The sequence below is a fragment of the Danio aesculapii genome, chromosome 13 (assembly GCF_903798145.1).
Source record: "Danio aesculapii chromosome 13, fDanAes4.1, whole genome shotgun sequence".
In the NCBI taxonomy this organism is placed as follows: domain Eukaryota; kingdom Metazoa; phylum Chordata; class Actinopteri; order Cypriniformes; family Danionidae; genus Danio; species Danio aesculapii.
Window position 1 is genome coordinate 32,409,837 of NC_079447.1, and position 17,330 is coordinate 32,427,166.

Genomic DNA, 17,330 nt, shown 5'->3' on the forward strand with positions numbered 1-17,330 from the left:
ACAGACGGACCTTTCGCAATGTGTCCCGTGACAGGATGGGCATTCTCATGCGCCTCTCCCAGAATCTCATCTACGGCCTCTTTATTGCTTTTTTCCTCATGAGGCTTGGAAAGGATGTGACAAAAGGTGCTGTACAGGACAGAATCGGCCTAATCTACCAATCCATGGGTGCATCTCCTTATACTGGCATGCTGAACGCTGTAGCTCTATGTAAGTATACAGTTCACAGTCAGTGTGTTGATATACTGTATCCAGCCTGCAATCTGAGTGAAATAATTTTCCATCATAATTTACAGAACAGCATAATTATTTTGAACTTTTCTTACTAAAATATGTAAAATAATAAGTGATCATGCTCATTTTTTATGTTAAATGGTTAAAAACTAACAAAATGGGTAAATCTAGTGGTTTAAGGCAGGGGTTCTCAAACTTTTCAGCACGCGACCCCCAAAATAAAGGTTCTAGTGACTCGTGACCCCCACTATCCTTGGAGATGGTTTCAAACATACAAACTTTGCACACGACGTGCAGACACACCAATAGAAAATATATAAACAAACTTGTTGACAAAACAAAAAAGTGCAACAGTCTAAAAACCATATAATTTTTTAATTATTATTATTAATTATTCATTTGTTTAATTTAATATTAACCTCACTTAATGAGAATGGTGGGCACAGTATGTACAGCTCAAGACTATTCTTAGCCTAATTTTGGACACCGCCACTTGGAGCCTCTATATTCAGTCCTTTATTTTTAATGGATGTAAGTGCCGTAATGGTGTCAAAGTTTAACATTGTGCCATAAGATCAATCTTCTGCAACTAACACTATTACTGTGTCATTAATCTAGCATAATAACCCCAGGGGTTGCAATCGAATGGAAAAAAGGCTAATGACTTTTATTTACATGTTATTGTTTTATGTAACTTATAAATACTATTTTTATCTTCTGTAGGTTATGGATAAAATATGATAACTGTAATATTATAATAAAAAAAAATTTAAATCACTAAATATGCCTGATTCATAAACTGGCATATAAACTCTTGCTATGCTGAATTACATTGTAATGTATGTAAAAATGTATGTAATTGTATTGTGTGTGTGTGTATATATATATATATATATATATATATATATATATATATATATATATATATATATATATATATATATATATATATATATATATATATATATATATATATATATATATATATATATATATATAACAAATTGCATTTTTATTGTTTTGCTTGGTTTAGGTAAAGGAGAAATATTCCTCTCTTTACTCTTGTACTTTATATAAATATTTATATACAGTATTGAGGCAGTGTGTTAGGTTAATGACCTTTGTTAGACATTTAAAAGCTGAAAAATGTAGTGGCGATGGGTGGCAAATGAGAGCATAAACACCTCTTGCAGTCTTAAATATTCCAAAATTTGACCTTTTTTGCCAAAATCAGTTGCTGTTTTTATTAAATCTATGTCTCCTTGAAACACAACTCCTCGCAACAGAAACTTGAACTTGCAACCTTTAGAACTAAAGATCCCTTCCATTAATTGAGGAAAATTCCCACAAAAATTTATAAACAGGGCACCAAAATTCTAAATATAAAGCATAATTGTGTGTTGATGTTGTTGTTGTTTTTTTAAATAATTTATAGTTGAGTGATACCAAAAACTGCAGTTTTCACAAGTGTAAAAATGTTTTAAATGTCATGTTGATTGTATACACAGTTGTGTAACTTCTTATAAACTATTTTCTGCGCCTTTCATTTATTCTAAATTTCATTTAACAGTAGGGGGGAACAATAAATACAAAATTTACTAATGAGCAATTTTTAATGGGGACACAAATAATACAGTCAATTGTACATATAAATGTACTTATATATGTCCAGAAGTGTCCACGTTAATTAGGACACTTAAGGACAGAATAACAATTGATTATACAAAAAAATACAGTGGGGTCAGTTCGGACGTAGCACATTGCTCGCTACAAGCTACTGTAGACAAGTTAATGTTAACTAGATAAGTAATATTTTAATCGCTAATATAGCAGATTCATGGAAAATTGCATTGGTAATCAGCATTTTTGCTGCTACTAATTTACGAATGACTCTACGTCAACTACATTAAAGAAAATCGCTTTATTTAGATTGAATAAAATACCCTCCTTACTGAAGATCAACATTCAACAAATCAACAAATCCCCCCTGGGATTTATTCCCATGGCGCCTGCTGTATTTTGGCAGGAAAAATACTTTCAAATCCCCAGTAGAGCTAGTGTGCATCTCCAGTGAACACAGAACTGTTTCGTTAATTTTTGAATAAATCATTTTAATAAAGTCCGCTGTGGCGACCCCGGATTAATAAAGAGACTAAGCCGAAAAGAAAATGAATGAATGAATTTTAATAAATGACTCTGCAACTCACTTATAAAAACGGCCACTTGCTTTGAACAAAGCATTTGACTGAATGAATCTGACTCATTAAGCCAGTGGTTTACCACCTCCTACTGAAAACAAGTAAAGCATATTGAAGCATCTTATTTCCCACATATTTGTGCAGAAGTCATTTCTTTCTCTCTGATTTGAAAGGCAGCCTCTGGGCAGAATTGATTGTGATGCAGCAGTTAGACTGATTATGCCAGTGCTATAGGGAAATGTAATCCGTGACCTAAAGCTTGATAATAGCTCATATCTTACTGTAGGTCACCAGATAAGACAGCAAAACGCACAGTAGGTGCATTGCTTTACAAATTGCTCCAGCATGTCCAGAGATACTGCTTGCCCTTGAACTTAGAGCTCTTGATATAGATTAGCTCTATAGATATAGATCTTGTGATATAATTATAACACAAGACGTGTCTGCTACTGTATATTCACTAATCGTTCATGCGGTTTTAATAATAGTGAGGAAACTCAATAAAAGCCTTTTTTTTTCAAAACAGTCCCTGCTTTGCGAGCCATTTCTGATCAGGAGAGTAAAGATGGTTTATACCAGAAATGGCAGATGTTTCTGGCTTACATCATCCATATCCTACCCTTCAGTATTATCAGTGTGTTCATCTTCTCCTCGTTCCTGTATTGGTAAGTATGGGTGTGTGTGTGTGTTTGAGCAACTTGAGTTCATCTGAGCTTGTGTCGGGGTAACTTGGGTTCAGATGTGAGGGCAATGTCCTCGGGATCAAATAAAGCTAGTGCTTGGTGAATCTTGACCTCATGCAGTGTTTGTTTCTGTGTTTTAGGACCGTAGGCATGAACCCAGATCCTGTGCGCTTTCTGTGTTTTTCAGCCGTGGTCATGGTGCCTCACATCATTGGTGAACTCTTAACACTGGTCTTGTTGGGTGTTGTCCAAGACCCCAATATGGTCAACAGTGGAGTCGCTCTCCTCAATATAGCAGGAATCATGGTGGGCTCTGGATTTCTGAGGTGAAGAAATGATTTGGATTTTCAAATGTCAAAATATTGTTTTGATTCTTCAGCTGTGTCCAAAATCACATACCTCCTTACTATATAGTGTGTAAAAAACAGTATGTGAGCCTGAACTGTAGTATGTTCGAATTCATAATATTCGAAAAACAGTAGACGAGAAATACTAGGATGCCCTACTACAGGGGTCTCAAACTCCCGCACAGTTTAGTTCCAACCTTGCTTCAACACAGTAATTTTTCAAACAAGCCTGAAAGACTCAATTAGTTTGATCAGGTGAGTTTAATGAATTTTAGAGCTAAACTGTGCATTAGCGTTCCCGCATTACCGCAGGACCCAACTAGATTTCTTGGTCAGGGAAATTTCCAAATAAAACGTGGAATCGGTTGGTAACTCTGATGTAATTTGAATAGGAGTAGTAGGGCTAACAATATAGTGTTCCTAAGTCCCAACGTTATTTTGGAACAGCATGTCTGATTTTCTCATTCTTATTGAACACCAGTACAGCCAGTGCTCATGACTGTTACACACAATGAATGCATGACCAGTGCTTTCTGTATGTGCTTTTTTTTTTTTGCACAGTCTGTGCGTGTACCATCTACAATGGTCCCCAGAGCGGGCTTTACCAACATGGGAGAGCAAAGTGAAGATGCGTTGTCCTTTAGCTTGCATTAATAAATGGTCAGTTTACTATTAGGAAGGCAAGTCTGATGTATGGGAGTATTTTTTCATGAGTCATGGACGCAAATGGAAAAAAATTTCCCTTTGCGCGATGTGATAATAACTCAAAGTTTCACCCTTTAGCAGTCACAAGACTGGAACCCTTAGGTTTAAGGTGACACTCATGTCTCATCACAAAGGGGCAAAAAAACAAAAACATTTAGCCTACAATCCTTGCACAACCTACAGTTTTATCTATCATCTCTCTCTCTCTTTGGTACCCAATTTAAAAGTAAGATTTTGGAAAACAGATCTAAATTTAATGAGAATGGTTGGGTCTGGCAGAAAATTAATCTAAGCGGGTGACAAAGGCTGAATATACGACAGGACCTGTCAGGTGCAGAATAAAACCTCACGGGAGTGGGACTAAAAAATTTGTCCCGTGCAGACCTCTACTGCGCAGAGCTATGGCCCTCCAGAAACTGAGCTTGTCACCAGTGACCTACTACATCTAGTGAGATTCTGTAGTGCACATCCAATAGATGCTACACTATCCCATGATGCCACACTAGAAAATTCATGTATGGAGGTGAAGGTCATGTGATAATGAGGAAATAATTTCCTTAGAATAATAATTATCATTAGAGTATTAGTAGTAGACTGACTGCTGATACTACTCACATTCTTCTGACTATGAAAAAACTTTGCAAGTAAATGTCAATATTAACCCCAACCCGAACCCTTACCTAAAGAGACATTTTGGCGAGTGGGCATGGTTGGACACCTGTCAAAAGGGAGGAATGGATTGGGAGAATGGCGGCTGGGTAGTAGGTCAGTTTGGCAAATGACTAACAGCTTTGTCTTTGCAGTGATTGTTCAGGAGAGATGGCATATCTATCAGGGCGACACCTATTGGGGAAGCAAGGATCATAAGTGGCCATTGGCCTAACAGTTTCTCAGTTTTCTTTTTTTTTTTTTCTTTTTTAAAAAACCTTGCTTACCCCAATACCTCATCGACCTGTCTTCTTCCTCATCCAATGAACCGTAGCTGTATCACAGACGTATTATACTTTAATAAGAATTAGTTGCGGTGTAGTTGCAATGTAACTTATAATCAACAAAATGTGTTAAAGGGACCATCGATATTAAGTGATACCAATGGCGGATGTACACCCAAATTCCATTCATACTATTCACATTCAAACTATATAGAATATACTTTTCTAAAGGTAGTGTAGTAAATTCAAATATCAAGTGTAATACCTACTCTAGTATTATGCGATTTTGGACCCAGCTAATATACAGTAGTGATTTACATCTACTGTAACCTGTTATGCATCATATTATAATGCTATGGCACACAGTTTGTTCATGAATGTGTCATGTTTTATCTTTCTTCCAGAGGTTTTAAACAAATGCCTGTGGTGTTCCAGTGGTTGAGTTATCTAACTTTCCAGAAGTATGGCTGCGAGCTTCTGATTGTCACTGAGTTCTACGGCCTCAACTTTACCTGCAGTAAGAAAAATCATATTATTTCAGTCAGATTTATTCTCGAAATCGAAGTGTGGGCAGTAACTTTATTCTGTAAATTAAATTAAACGCAGACTGTCACACACACACACACACACACACACACACACACACACACACACACACACACACACACATAAACAATACATATACACACATGAACAATAGAAAATGATATGCAAGGATCCAAATTTTAGAATAAGCACTGCAATATTCCATAAAAAATGTCAATTTGGTTTTTCAAAATCACTTAAAGTCACGATGAAACAGAATTTGAGATTGTTCTTTTCCCCCATATTGTCATACATACGATTGAAATGGTCATAAATTGAGAAAAGGGAAGAGAAGGGTGGTGCCTGATTTTCTTTGGGAACCGATTAGATTGTTGGAAGATGGGCATTGCTAACAAAATGTAGGAAGATTGACCAATGGACGAAGGCAGGCACTGATAGCCCCACCCTAAAGGCATTCCATGTGACCAGAAGTAAAGAAAATTCCTTTTGAGGGGGGAGGGCAGGTTATGGTTTATGATAAAAGATTATAAGGGTAAATGAATGCTTACAAAATAATGAAGTGCACAAACCTCGTTCATAACAAGCACTACTATATACATATAAAAATAAGAAGAGTCAATTTTGATTTAATTCTGACTTTAAATGCATCACTGCAGAATTAAAGATATTTTTGAACAAACTTTTATATCAGTTTTGCCTGAATCATATTTTGACTTTGGCTTCACTGTTTTTAACAGATATAATGCATACGTTTTCCAGACTAACCATTCCTCTTTCTCTCTCTCTCAGCCCCTTTAGCTGGTTTGCCTGGAGAGTGTCTGGTAGACAGTGGGGATATGATCATAGATCAGGGTTATCCTGGAGCTTTGTCCCGTTACACTGAAGACTTCCTGCTGCTCTATGCCTTCCTGCCAGCTCTTGTGATTCTGGGCATCATCAGCTTCAAGATACGAGACCACCTTGTCAGACGCTGAGCCTCCATGGACATGCGTGTGTGTGTGTGTGTGTATGTGTGTGTGTGTGCGTGTGCGCGTGTGTGTGTGTTATTGTTTCTGTGAACAAATGTGTACAGAATGTTAATTTAATTAGTATTTTTTGTAGATCAAAACATTGTAGATTATATCCACAAAACATCACCATGGAAGTTGATGCTTTTCCATGGATATTGTTGTGAATTTCTCTAGTCTGGCTCATGGCACCAAACTGGTGTGAAATTCTAAGACGAGCCCAAAAAACCAGGGAGAACTTTCGGTTGTCTTTAAAGCAGTACCCTTTAATAAGAAGAACTCAGTGTGGCTGTGGCGCCATCGAAAGAAACTCTCAACTGTACAGCAGGCACTAAGTTTTTATACATTTTACAGACAGTGATTCATAGAGGTGGAGACAAACCTAAACAAAGCATGCAAATGAAGTGTTGTTGTCGGCAGGGTAAATTGCCTTTCCAGCCCCGATCTCATCAGCAAATAAGTACCTATTCACTATACATTTTAGCATTAAAACAGTGTGCAAATGATGTTCTGGAGACAGAAACCGTCCGACCAGTTGACCGGCTTGAGAAGACAATAGACTGCGCGGTGCTGTACAACTGAGGAATTTGCATTACTTTGAAGACAGTCAGGGCTCAGGAAACCAAGACATTTTAAGGTCTGTCACACCCTAAAAATAACTTTTCAGTTATATATAGATTATATAAATTTATATTCCCACAATATACATCAATTTTCTTCATAAAGTTTTGTACTATAATGTGATTTTAAATGTGACTGAATAAATAATATATTATTATAAGACTTTACTGTCTTTAATGCCTTTGCTGGTTAGCAGTGCATATCGCTACAGCCAAATTTCTCTATACAGGATGTTAGAATGTTTCATTCTGCTGGCTGTAACATTCATTCATTCATTCATTCATTCATTCATTCATTTTCTTTTCGGCTTAGTCCCTTTATTTATCTGGGGTCACCACAGCGGAATGAACCACCAACTTACAGTATATAGCATATGTTTTGCGCTCATTTACACACATACACTATAGACAATTTAGCCAACCCAATTCACCTGTACTGCATGTCTTTGGACTTGTGGGGGAAACCGGAGCACCTGGAGGAAACCCACACGAACACGAGGAGAACATGCAAACTCCACACAGAAATGCCAACTGACCCAGCCGAGGCTCGAACCAGTGACCTTCTTGCTGTGAGGCGAACGTGCTACCCACTGCGCCACCATGACATGTAACTTAACATGACATGAAATTTATTCTATTGATCAATTATGTAAATTTTTTGTGGAGTCAGATTAAATATATTGAAATCAGATAAATGATTGATTGATACTGGTCATCCTCGAACTGCTTTCTGTTTCAATTACTGCTTCAGAATAGCAGCGTAAGCTTCCATCCTTACACTAAATACTCTGTTGCATTTTAAAAATATATGTTTTTATTGTTATTTTCTTTTCAAATTTAAAGAAAAACTGAAATCATGTGTAATTTGATCTTTTTAAATTGCACAGTGCACCAGCTGTCTTACGTCATCTATATGTCATATATATATACATACAGGGTGTGCCATTTATATGAATTATATGGATACACCTTAATAAAATTGGAATGGTTGGTGATATTACTGTCTTGTTTGTGGCACATTAGTATAGGCCTATGTGAAGGGGCTTGTAAATAATTCATGAGAGAATAATTCCCAATAAGTTTGTTAAGGTGTATCCATATAAATGACCCACCCTGTATATATATATATATATATATATATATATATATATATATATATATATATATATATATATATATATATATATATATATATATATATATATATATATATATATATATATATATATATATATTCATCATTTTTATTTTGGGGATTACAATGATAACAAATAATATCTTTCAAGTTGAAGAGTTGTTTCATTGATTGTGATTTAAAGTGAAAAACATCATTTCCCACAGTGCACCAGCTGTCTTACGTCATCAAGCAGTGACGTTACCCCTCGCAACCGTAATCAAGCGTCTTCTTCGACTGACAAAACAATTAAGCAACTGGAATACAGCTTTGAAACTACAAACTAATGAAATCTGGTGCAGAGAACATTAAAAACCTCTTAAATAATGTCGAAAGTAAGGTAAGTTTTTAGATGGGTTATTGTTCACATTGTTTTAATCGTTTAAGTTAGCTCACAAGCTACCGAATGAGTGATGATAAGGCTAACGCTAGTAGTTTATTATTAGCAAAGACGCAGATGCTGCTATTATTCAGACGAATTTATCTCGCAGCTCGGACACATTATGGGATGTTGCTGCCGCGGAAGTGCGCAGGAGGGAGAGCAGAACTGGTGAAGAGGAGGCTGAAGAAGATGCGCATTTCCCCTCACAGAGAACAGTGTTCTTCATGGGCAGTAAAGCAGGAGTATGACTATATTATAGCACTTTGGGCACCCACTTACTGTTTATTGTCTGACAACGACGCTTAATTACTCATATGCTGATTATAAACTCCTCCTAATATAATATAATTGTGTTTTGATGTGAAACAATTTATTGACGTTTGAGTCAAAATGAGAGCACAGTTTGTTTTCAATAAGTTGTGACATGAATAATTTTCTTCTTCATTATTGTCACGTTTTCCAGTAAAAAAATATGTCTAAATATCTTTAATTCAAGATGCACATACAGATGAAGCAAACTTAAGCAATGTTAAAATCAGTGAAGCAGTGAAACACGTTATATTTGGAAAGCCCTTACTGGATCATATTTGAAGCCATTGAAAACTAATGTGTGGATATTCAAGTAAACCTGTGCGAAAATGATTAAACCTGTGAAATTTGACAGGATGGCTTAAAAATTTGTGATTTTTCAGTTCATTAAATGTCAATCCTTAAATATTACAATACATCTGTTAAATAAAGTTTTGATTCTGCTGATTATTTAGAGGCCTTAGAAATGTATTTATCAAAAATAATACTTCATCTCTTTTAAGGTTAAAACAGTTTATCCTTTATTGTCAAAAACATCATAACAAAAATATCTGACCTTATATTCCAGGGCAAAACAACAATATTACTGCGGTTTCTAGACAGGTAAGTGTGAGCCATCATCTTGCTACAGAATAAAAGGTGACTTAACTTCATATAAAAGACTTCCAGTCACCTCATAATTGTGTTTTTTTCCCTGTAAACTAGAGATGAGACAGCTAAACCTACTCTTGCACTGGAGTACACTTTTGGAAGACGTGCGAGAGGTCATAATACGGTAAAAGTGACAGTCCTTTCATCAGTTTATATTTTTATTCTTCATTCATTCATTTTCTTTTCGGCTTAGTCCCTTTATTAATCAGCGGTCACTACAGTGGAATAAACCGCCAACTTATCCAGCAAACATTTTACACAGCGGATGCCCTTCCAGCCGCAACCCAGCACTGGGAAACACCCATACACTCTTGCATTCACACTGATACACTATGGCCAATTTAGCTTATTCAATTCACCTAAAACGCATGTGTTTGGACTGTGGGGGAAACCTACGGCAACATGGGGAGAACACGCAAACTCCACACAGAAATGCCAACTGACTCAGCAGATGCTCGAACCAGTGACCTTCTTGCTGTGAGGCGACAGCACTACCCACTGCGCCACCGTGTCGCCCTATATTTTTATTTTATTTTACAAAAATAAATTTGTTCTTTGAAATAGAGAAAACTGATTTCTCATTTAAATGACTATAAAACCATTGCATTTTGTTTAAATGGCTGCGATCTTATTTTCTACTTCTCTGCAGCCTAAAGACATCGCTCATCTGTGGGAATTGGGAGGAGGAATCTCCCTATCAGATCTTGTTCAGATTCCCATCACGGCTGACAATGTCAGGTTGGATTTACAGACACTGAACGCTCCACTTTTTTATAAATAGGCTTATTTTACACAGATAAACAAGTGAGTTTTACCCTTTAAAATTAATTCAACCAATCTCTGGGTCTAGTGGGAGCACTTTCAGCTTAGCTTAGCATAAATCATTGAATTGGATAGGACCATTAGCTTCTTGCTCAAAGAATTAAAAAAAAAAGTTTCGATAATCTTCCTATTTAAAGCTTGACTCTTCTGCAGTTAATCGTGTATTAATACAGACAGAAAATGAAAGGTTTCTGTTTTCTAGACCAATATACAGTAGCTAGGTAGCTCTGGTGTAATAATCAATGAACTTTGCTGCTTTACCATGGCTGCAGCAGGCACAATACTATTATACTACTATGCAGGGCAGTTTCCTACCGAACTCTGAGCTATTTTAGGTGCAGTATAATATCATTGACATGGTAAGGCAGCAAAGTTCCTTGATTATTACGCCAGAATGAGAGTATATTTAATTCTAGGGCAGTGGTTCCCAAAGTAGACCCCCTAGGTGATCGTGGGACAATTACAGGGGATCGCTTGTTGATTTCCAACAGTCAAATAAATTTTATTAAACTATCTGAATTACCATATTTTAACAATAACCCACAGAATATAAAAATAATAGTTTTTAATAGTAAAAAGCAACAACATGCAAATGAAAAGCCATCAGCTCTTAAAATATTTGTTTTCATAGGATTGGTGTGTTAACATTGGATTAACAACACAGCAATAGCGTCAGCTGCAGCAGATTTATTTCATAGCACCAGATTAAACTTTCTGACACCTGTATGGCAATCTAATACATTCAAAATAAATACAGGCCACAACTGAATATTGAGAATGATCTCTTGTTGGCGGTCTCCAAAATTAAACCAACAAAAGACTTGTGCTGAATACATTGTGTCCGCCAGTTTCTTTAGCTGAGGTTAATATTAAATCAAACAAAATAATAAATGACTATAAAATTGATATGGTTGTTAGACTGTTGCACTTTTTTGTGTTGTCAATAATCTCGTGTTTATATAGGCTTATTGTTGTGTGCACAACTTTTATATATTTATAACCACCTCAGAGGAATTTGGGGGTCACGAGTCACTGGCATTGTTATTTTAGGGGTCTCGGGCTGAAAAGTTTGGGAACTTGTAAAATGATTTCCTATTTCCTATTCGAACTATTTTCCTTGAAGTGAAATTCATTTGACGTCTAGTAGCAAACATTTTTACACTACAATTGTTTCTGCAGTTTTTTGTCAGTTTTGCTTGTTCTGGATCTGTCGAAACCCAATGCTCTGTGGGAGACCATGGAAAGTCTGCTTGGATCAGCTCGAAATCAGGTGGAAAAAGTGTGTGCCGCACTGCAGAAGACAGGAGAATCCAGATCTGGCAAACAACAAGTCCCACGAGTCCTCCACAAGGACTATCCGGTACAGAGGATTACACTGTTTCTGTAAATCAAGTGTGTGTGTGTTTGTTGCAGAGAATTACATGAAACAATCTCTCTTCAACAGGACCGAGAGCTCATCAGCCCTTTCCCTGTTCCTCTGCTCATAGTTGGGAGCAAGTATGACATTTTTCAGGTAAAACGTCACTGCATGAAAATGTTTATAGTAGCGTTTACGTTGTGGTGATGGTTTTTTTAAAAAGGCAATGTCGGAGCTTACTTGCCCGCTACATTGTTACAGTGTTGAAACGTAAGAAATGAGAGGGCTGTAGCAACAGTGTTGTGCGACATTCAGCAACCATGAAAATTTTTATGCCAAATTATAAATATTGCCTTGCCTGCATGTAAGTAGTATTCGTTTTGAAATAATGTTTAATATAAAATATTGTTCATCAGTATTGTTTTTTTAACTTTACTGCTTAACTTTACATAATATTTTTAATCTAATTTGTAATTAATTACGCTTACTGCACATTATCCACTAAAACTATGTCTACATTTATATGGGCAAGTTTCATTTAAAAACGTTCTCTTGCGTCTTAAGTATAAGTTAAATCAGGGGTGTAATAATTATTAATCTTGTACTAGTATATAGTAATAGTACTAGTATGTTTGTGAAGGTATGGATACTAAGTGAGAATGTTATGAAAATGTAAAAAAATTAAAAGAAAAGAAATTTCCTTCACATTTACTCATCCTCATGCGGTTCCAAATCATTAAAGTGATAATTCACCCCAAAACAAAACATTTTCCAACCATTCACTCACAGTCAAATGAACATTTCTAAACATTTCTAAACATTTTTAAGTTTCTTTCTTCTGTTCAACAATGATCAACAGAAGATTCTGAGGTTGGTCAATGGCTGTTTTTATTCCTATCGTTGTTCAGTATATTGATCTTTGTGTTCAACAGATGAAAGAAACTCAAGTAGGTTGTTCATGTGGAGGATGAGTAAATGATAACAGAATTTTTACTTTGGCTGAACTGTGGCTTTAAGGCTTTTGTTCTCTTTTAGAACACAAAAGGACGAGAGATAACTGTCCATTCACCTAAATATCTATTCATTTAAAAACTCTGGGTGAATGGACAAACAGATCAAAGCGATGAATATGTCAAAAAGTTTATTCCATGATTGCTTTGTAAGAGTAACTGCTTTATTTTTGTCTTTTATTCAAATGACAGAATTTAATAAAATGATTATAAAATAGTAACCTAATATATTCATCAGAACCAAGTTCATGATAAATGTTTCTATCTAGGACTTTGATTCAGAGAAGAGAAAGGTGATCTGTAAGACTCTACGCTTCTTAGCCCACTTCTATGGAGCATCACTAATCGTAAGACTAAACTTATACTAAATAATTCTGTTTTGTGTTTAAATAATGATCATGGATTATAATTTTCAGATTTCATTTCAGCATAAAACATCAGTTGATCAGTTTTTTTATACATGCTTTCTGTCTCTTCATAGTTCACCAGCAGCAAGTCAGAAACCACAATGTCTAAAAGCAGGAGTTTTATTAATCAGTTGGCATTTGGGACCGAAAGACCGTAAGAACCTTTAATTTTCCTCTTGAACCTCAACTTAAATATACTTAATTAAGTTTTATTATTATTTATTTGATATTTATTAATTTTATTTCATTTAATGTATTAACTTTAAGAAAACAGTGAAATCCTTTCTCTTCTTTTCCGTTAGAAAATCAGTCTCTACAGACCCCAGTAAACCTCTGGCCATTCCGTCTGGATCAGACTCCCTCAGTCAAATCGGTAAGATACGTATGTTTTGGTTAAAGAAAAACTAACTTATGCTTTTTAAACTGGTTTGATATATTTTGCATGCTCATCAAGAGTACATTTATCAGAAATTATATTTTATCAAAATTTCATTATGTCGAATTCATTATTCATTACTTAAGTATTGCATTATTTACAAACCAGTTATTTAAGAATAGTCAGTGGTTTTTAATATCATTCAGAATGGGGAAGTAAATGATTAATTAACTATTCAAAAGGACATTTATAGCTTATTTAATTGTTTTCATTGGGTTATCATCAGTGGTGTAGTCCTAAAAAAAAAGGTGGTGTACTATTACCCACCCAACCCGCCCATGCTGTATTTTAATTTTACCTGAACGTTTCAGCGAGACATTATTCAGTTGACTTCGAAAAACAAATTAAGATGAGAGTTAAAAAACATTTGGTATACAGTTAAAGGGGATGCGAATACACGTAAATTAGGGAAGCCTAATCAGCAAAACAAGTGAGTATACCGAGGGTATACGCAATTATTGATCCTCAGAAGTCGTAATACCTAAACAGCTAGTGGAAAAAAGTAGGCATACTGAGTATACATGCGTATAGCCCCGACTACACGACTGGTTATCATATTGTTATGTCATTATTGTTTTTAGAAAAGTTTATGTTGTATTTTGACTGAACTTTAACTGAAAATAAAATCATAAAGCATATTAAATGTTTTTAAAGTCATGAATACAGCATTAATGATTAATGCTTAACATATACTGAGGTTATCATAGTGTGGTTATTATAGTGTAACCAATTTTTGTAATTGATATGTAATTTCATACATGACATGGACAGTTTTTTTCACATTAAAATGGTCAAAATAAAAAAAAACAAATGAAATCTGTGCTCATATACTCCAAGTACATTAAAACCACACAGGAGGCTTAGCACATACAGTAGCTTAGTTCACATCTATAATCACAATCTCATCTTGTAAATATTTCATTGGCTCATCCTCCAGGTCCGCCTGTGACCTCAGAGGTTGATATTGGGACTCTACATGCCAAAAACCCCTTAGACCTCTGGAAGAAGGTTTTTGAAAGAGTTTTCCCACATGAGGTGATTCTTGATATGTAAACAAAACAACACACAACCTTATATTAAATGTCGTCTGACCATCCTATTTATTTTTTCAGAGCACAAAGGAGCGTAAAGAGCTGAAAGACCCTGTCAAAGATCCTCAGTTCAGTGAGCCGCTTATAGACTCTATCAGATCACAGAAAGACCAGGTACGAGACACATTTACAGTCAGTCTTCATGTTATTTGACTTCTAGTAACCTTTAGTCACGTGTTTATATTACCCTTCGGTACAGCTGACTCAAGAGTCATATACTGTACTAATCTCCCAGACTGATACATGTTCTGCTTTACTGTATGTGACTGAAAGTTACCCTTATCTCACAGCCAGTGCCCTTTAGTTACCTCTCACCCACACCGATTTATACTCATAATGCTATAATTGCAATAATCAGTCAGTATATAATAAAATAAATAATTATATTTAACATTTTCAACTTTTTATCAATATAAACACGCTTCATCGAAAGTTTATAGGATGTATAAAGTTGGATGTCAAATCTATTGAAATTAAAGGTCGAGATCGTGTTTTACACTAGATTTTTGAATAAATTGACAAAAATATAATCTTATATAAATTTAATAAAATAAATAATTATCATTAACATTTCCTAGTTTTTATCCTCATAAACATGCTTCATCTGAAGTTTATAGCATGTGTATAGTTAGTAAGCATGCCAAATCTATTGGAATTAAAGATTAAGATCAAGTGTTTTTCACTAGATAAAAAAAAAGATGAATAAATATAATTATATTCATTCATCCATTTTCCTTCCGGCTTAGTCCTTTTATTAATCTAGGTTTGCCACAGAGGAATGAACCGCCAACTTATCCAGCATATGTTTTACGCAGCGGATGCACTGCCAACTGCCCTTCCAACTGCAAACCATCACTGGGAAACACCCATACACACTCATTCACACACATACACTACGGCCAATTCAGCTTACCCAATTCACCTACAGCACGTCTTTGGACTTGTGGGGGAAACCGGAGCACCTGGAGGAAACCCACCCGAACACAGGGAGAACATGCAAACTCCACACAGAAATGCCAACTGACCCAGCCGATGCACGAACCAGCGACCTTCTTGCTGGGAGGTGATCGTGCTACCCACTGAGCCACCGTGTCACCCAATATAATTATATATACATTTCTAATAAAATAAATAATTACCGGAGGCTAGCGGTGGCACAGAATGTAGTGCTGTCGCCTCACAGCAAGAAGGTCGCTGGTTCGAGCCTCGGCTGGGTCAGTTGGCATTTCTGTGTGGAGTTTGCATGTTCTTTCCGCGTTTGCGTGGGTTCCCTCCGGGTGCTCCGGTTTCCCCCAAAGTCCAAAGACATGCGGTACAGGTGAATTGAGTAGGCTAAATTGTCCATAGTGGATGAGTGTGAATGCGTGTGGATGGATGTTTCCCAGAGATGGGTTGCAGCTGGAAGGGCATCCGCTGCGTAGAACATGTGCTGGATAGGTTGGCGGTTCATTCTGCTGTGGTGACCCCGGATTAATAACGGGACTATTATGATATATGATTACCATTAACATTTTCTATTTTTTATCACCCTAAACATGCTTCATCTGAAGTTTATAACGTGTGTAGATAGGAAGGATTCCAAATATATTGGAATTAGAGATGCAGATCTACTGTTTTTCACTAGATTTTCATTCATAATTTAAATTAGCTTTCATTTTTTGCAAGTTTGCACTTTGCTTATTGTTTGCAATTTTTTTCTTTATTTTTATTTCAGTTTTAGAAGTGTTCGAACTTCTGTTGTAAATTCAGTTATAGTTAATATAGCTTTTATTGTTACAATTTAAATTTTAAAAAGAAATTTTTTTTTTCGGGATGAGATTATGTGAATATCAAATAAAAATGCATATTTCAAAGCCTTTACAGGACCTTTAATATTTGTATTTTACTGGCTACTTGTTAGATGTAATTCATTTAAAGACATTTGTAATAGTTTTTGCTTTAGTATACTTCTACATGTGTAACAGCTAATCAGATTGAACGTATTTCATTCAGCAATTCTGACAGATTCTGACATAGTTGCCATACAAATATGTTTAATATGTTAGAAAGGCCGTTCTACATTTTAGTAAGCAATACTTTTCCTCTCTTTTCTCAGGAGCTGGACCAATACAAGAGAGAACAAGCAAAATCCTGGAAAAGTTTGGCTCTGGATCCATAGATTCCACTTAAAAATCTTCTAACACCAAGTTGGTGCTGTACTTTACAAAATTGACTTTAAAGTTATGCTTCTATTTAGTACCATACGGTTATGTATATATATATTTATATAGTAACAATTTTGGATAAAATGTGTGTGAATGGAAATTCATCTCAACCTTTTGTAATTCAAATGTCCACAGTTCATAATTAAACTGCAATCTATCTCAACACATCCATTTTTAGATTTTCCCTAAACAATTTAAACCAGACAAAATACGAC

General features: G+C 35.6%; 2 protein-coding genes across 2 annotated transcripts in view; both read left to right on the forward strand.

Moving 5' to 3' along the window:
- abcg5 (ATP-binding cassette, sub-family G (WHITE), member 5) overlaps window positions 1-7,403 on the forward strand; it is a 19,973-nt gene extending 12,570 nt beyond the window's left edge. The window contains exons 9-13 of the mRNA XM_056471268.1: window positions 5-210; window positions 2,959-3,097; window positions 3,256-3,441; window positions 5,504-5,616; window positions 6,435-7,403. Coding sequence (XP_056327243.1) covers window positions 5-210; window positions 2,959-3,097; window positions 3,256-3,441; window positions 5,504-5,616; window positions 6,435-6,619 — 829 coding nt within the window. The 3' untranslated portion in view covers window positions 6,620-7,403. The remainder of the gene's footprint in view (window positions 1-4; window positions 211-2,958; window positions 3,098-3,255; window positions 3,442-5,503; window positions 5,617-6,434) is intronic.
- Window positions 7,404-8,651: 1,248 nt separating this feature from the next.
- Window positions 8,652-17,278, forward strand: dync2li1 (dynein, cytoplasmic 2, light intermediate chain 1). Its single transcript, XM_056470294.1, has 13 exons — window positions 8,652-8,786; window positions 8,938-9,070; window positions 9,706-9,740; window positions 9,843-9,912; window positions 10,438-10,526; window positions 11,790-11,970; window positions 12,055-12,123; window positions 13,247-13,324; window positions 13,459-13,538; window positions 13,687-13,757; window positions 14,758-14,855; window positions 14,933-15,025; window positions 17,007-17,278. The coding sequence occupies exons 1-13, from the start codon at window positions 8,773-8,775 to the stop codon at window positions 17,067-17,069; spliced, it is 1,074 nt and encodes a 357-aa protein (XP_056326269.1). The 5' UTR covers window positions 8,652-8,772; the 3' UTR covers window positions 17,070-17,278.
- Window positions 17,279-17,330: the final 52 nt, after the last annotated feature.

Excerpts from the sequence above, each read along its gene's own strand:
- dync2li1 (XM_056470294.1), top strand. Across the intron at positions 11,971-12,054 it reads TCCTCCACAAGGACTATCCG|GACCGAGAGCTCATCAGCCC; the intron begins GTACAGAGGATT and ends TCTCTTCAACAG. Across the intron at positions 12,124-13,246 it reads GCAAGTATGACATTTTTCAG|GACTTTGATTCAGAGAAGAG; the intron begins GTAAAACGTCAC and ends GTTTCTATCTAG.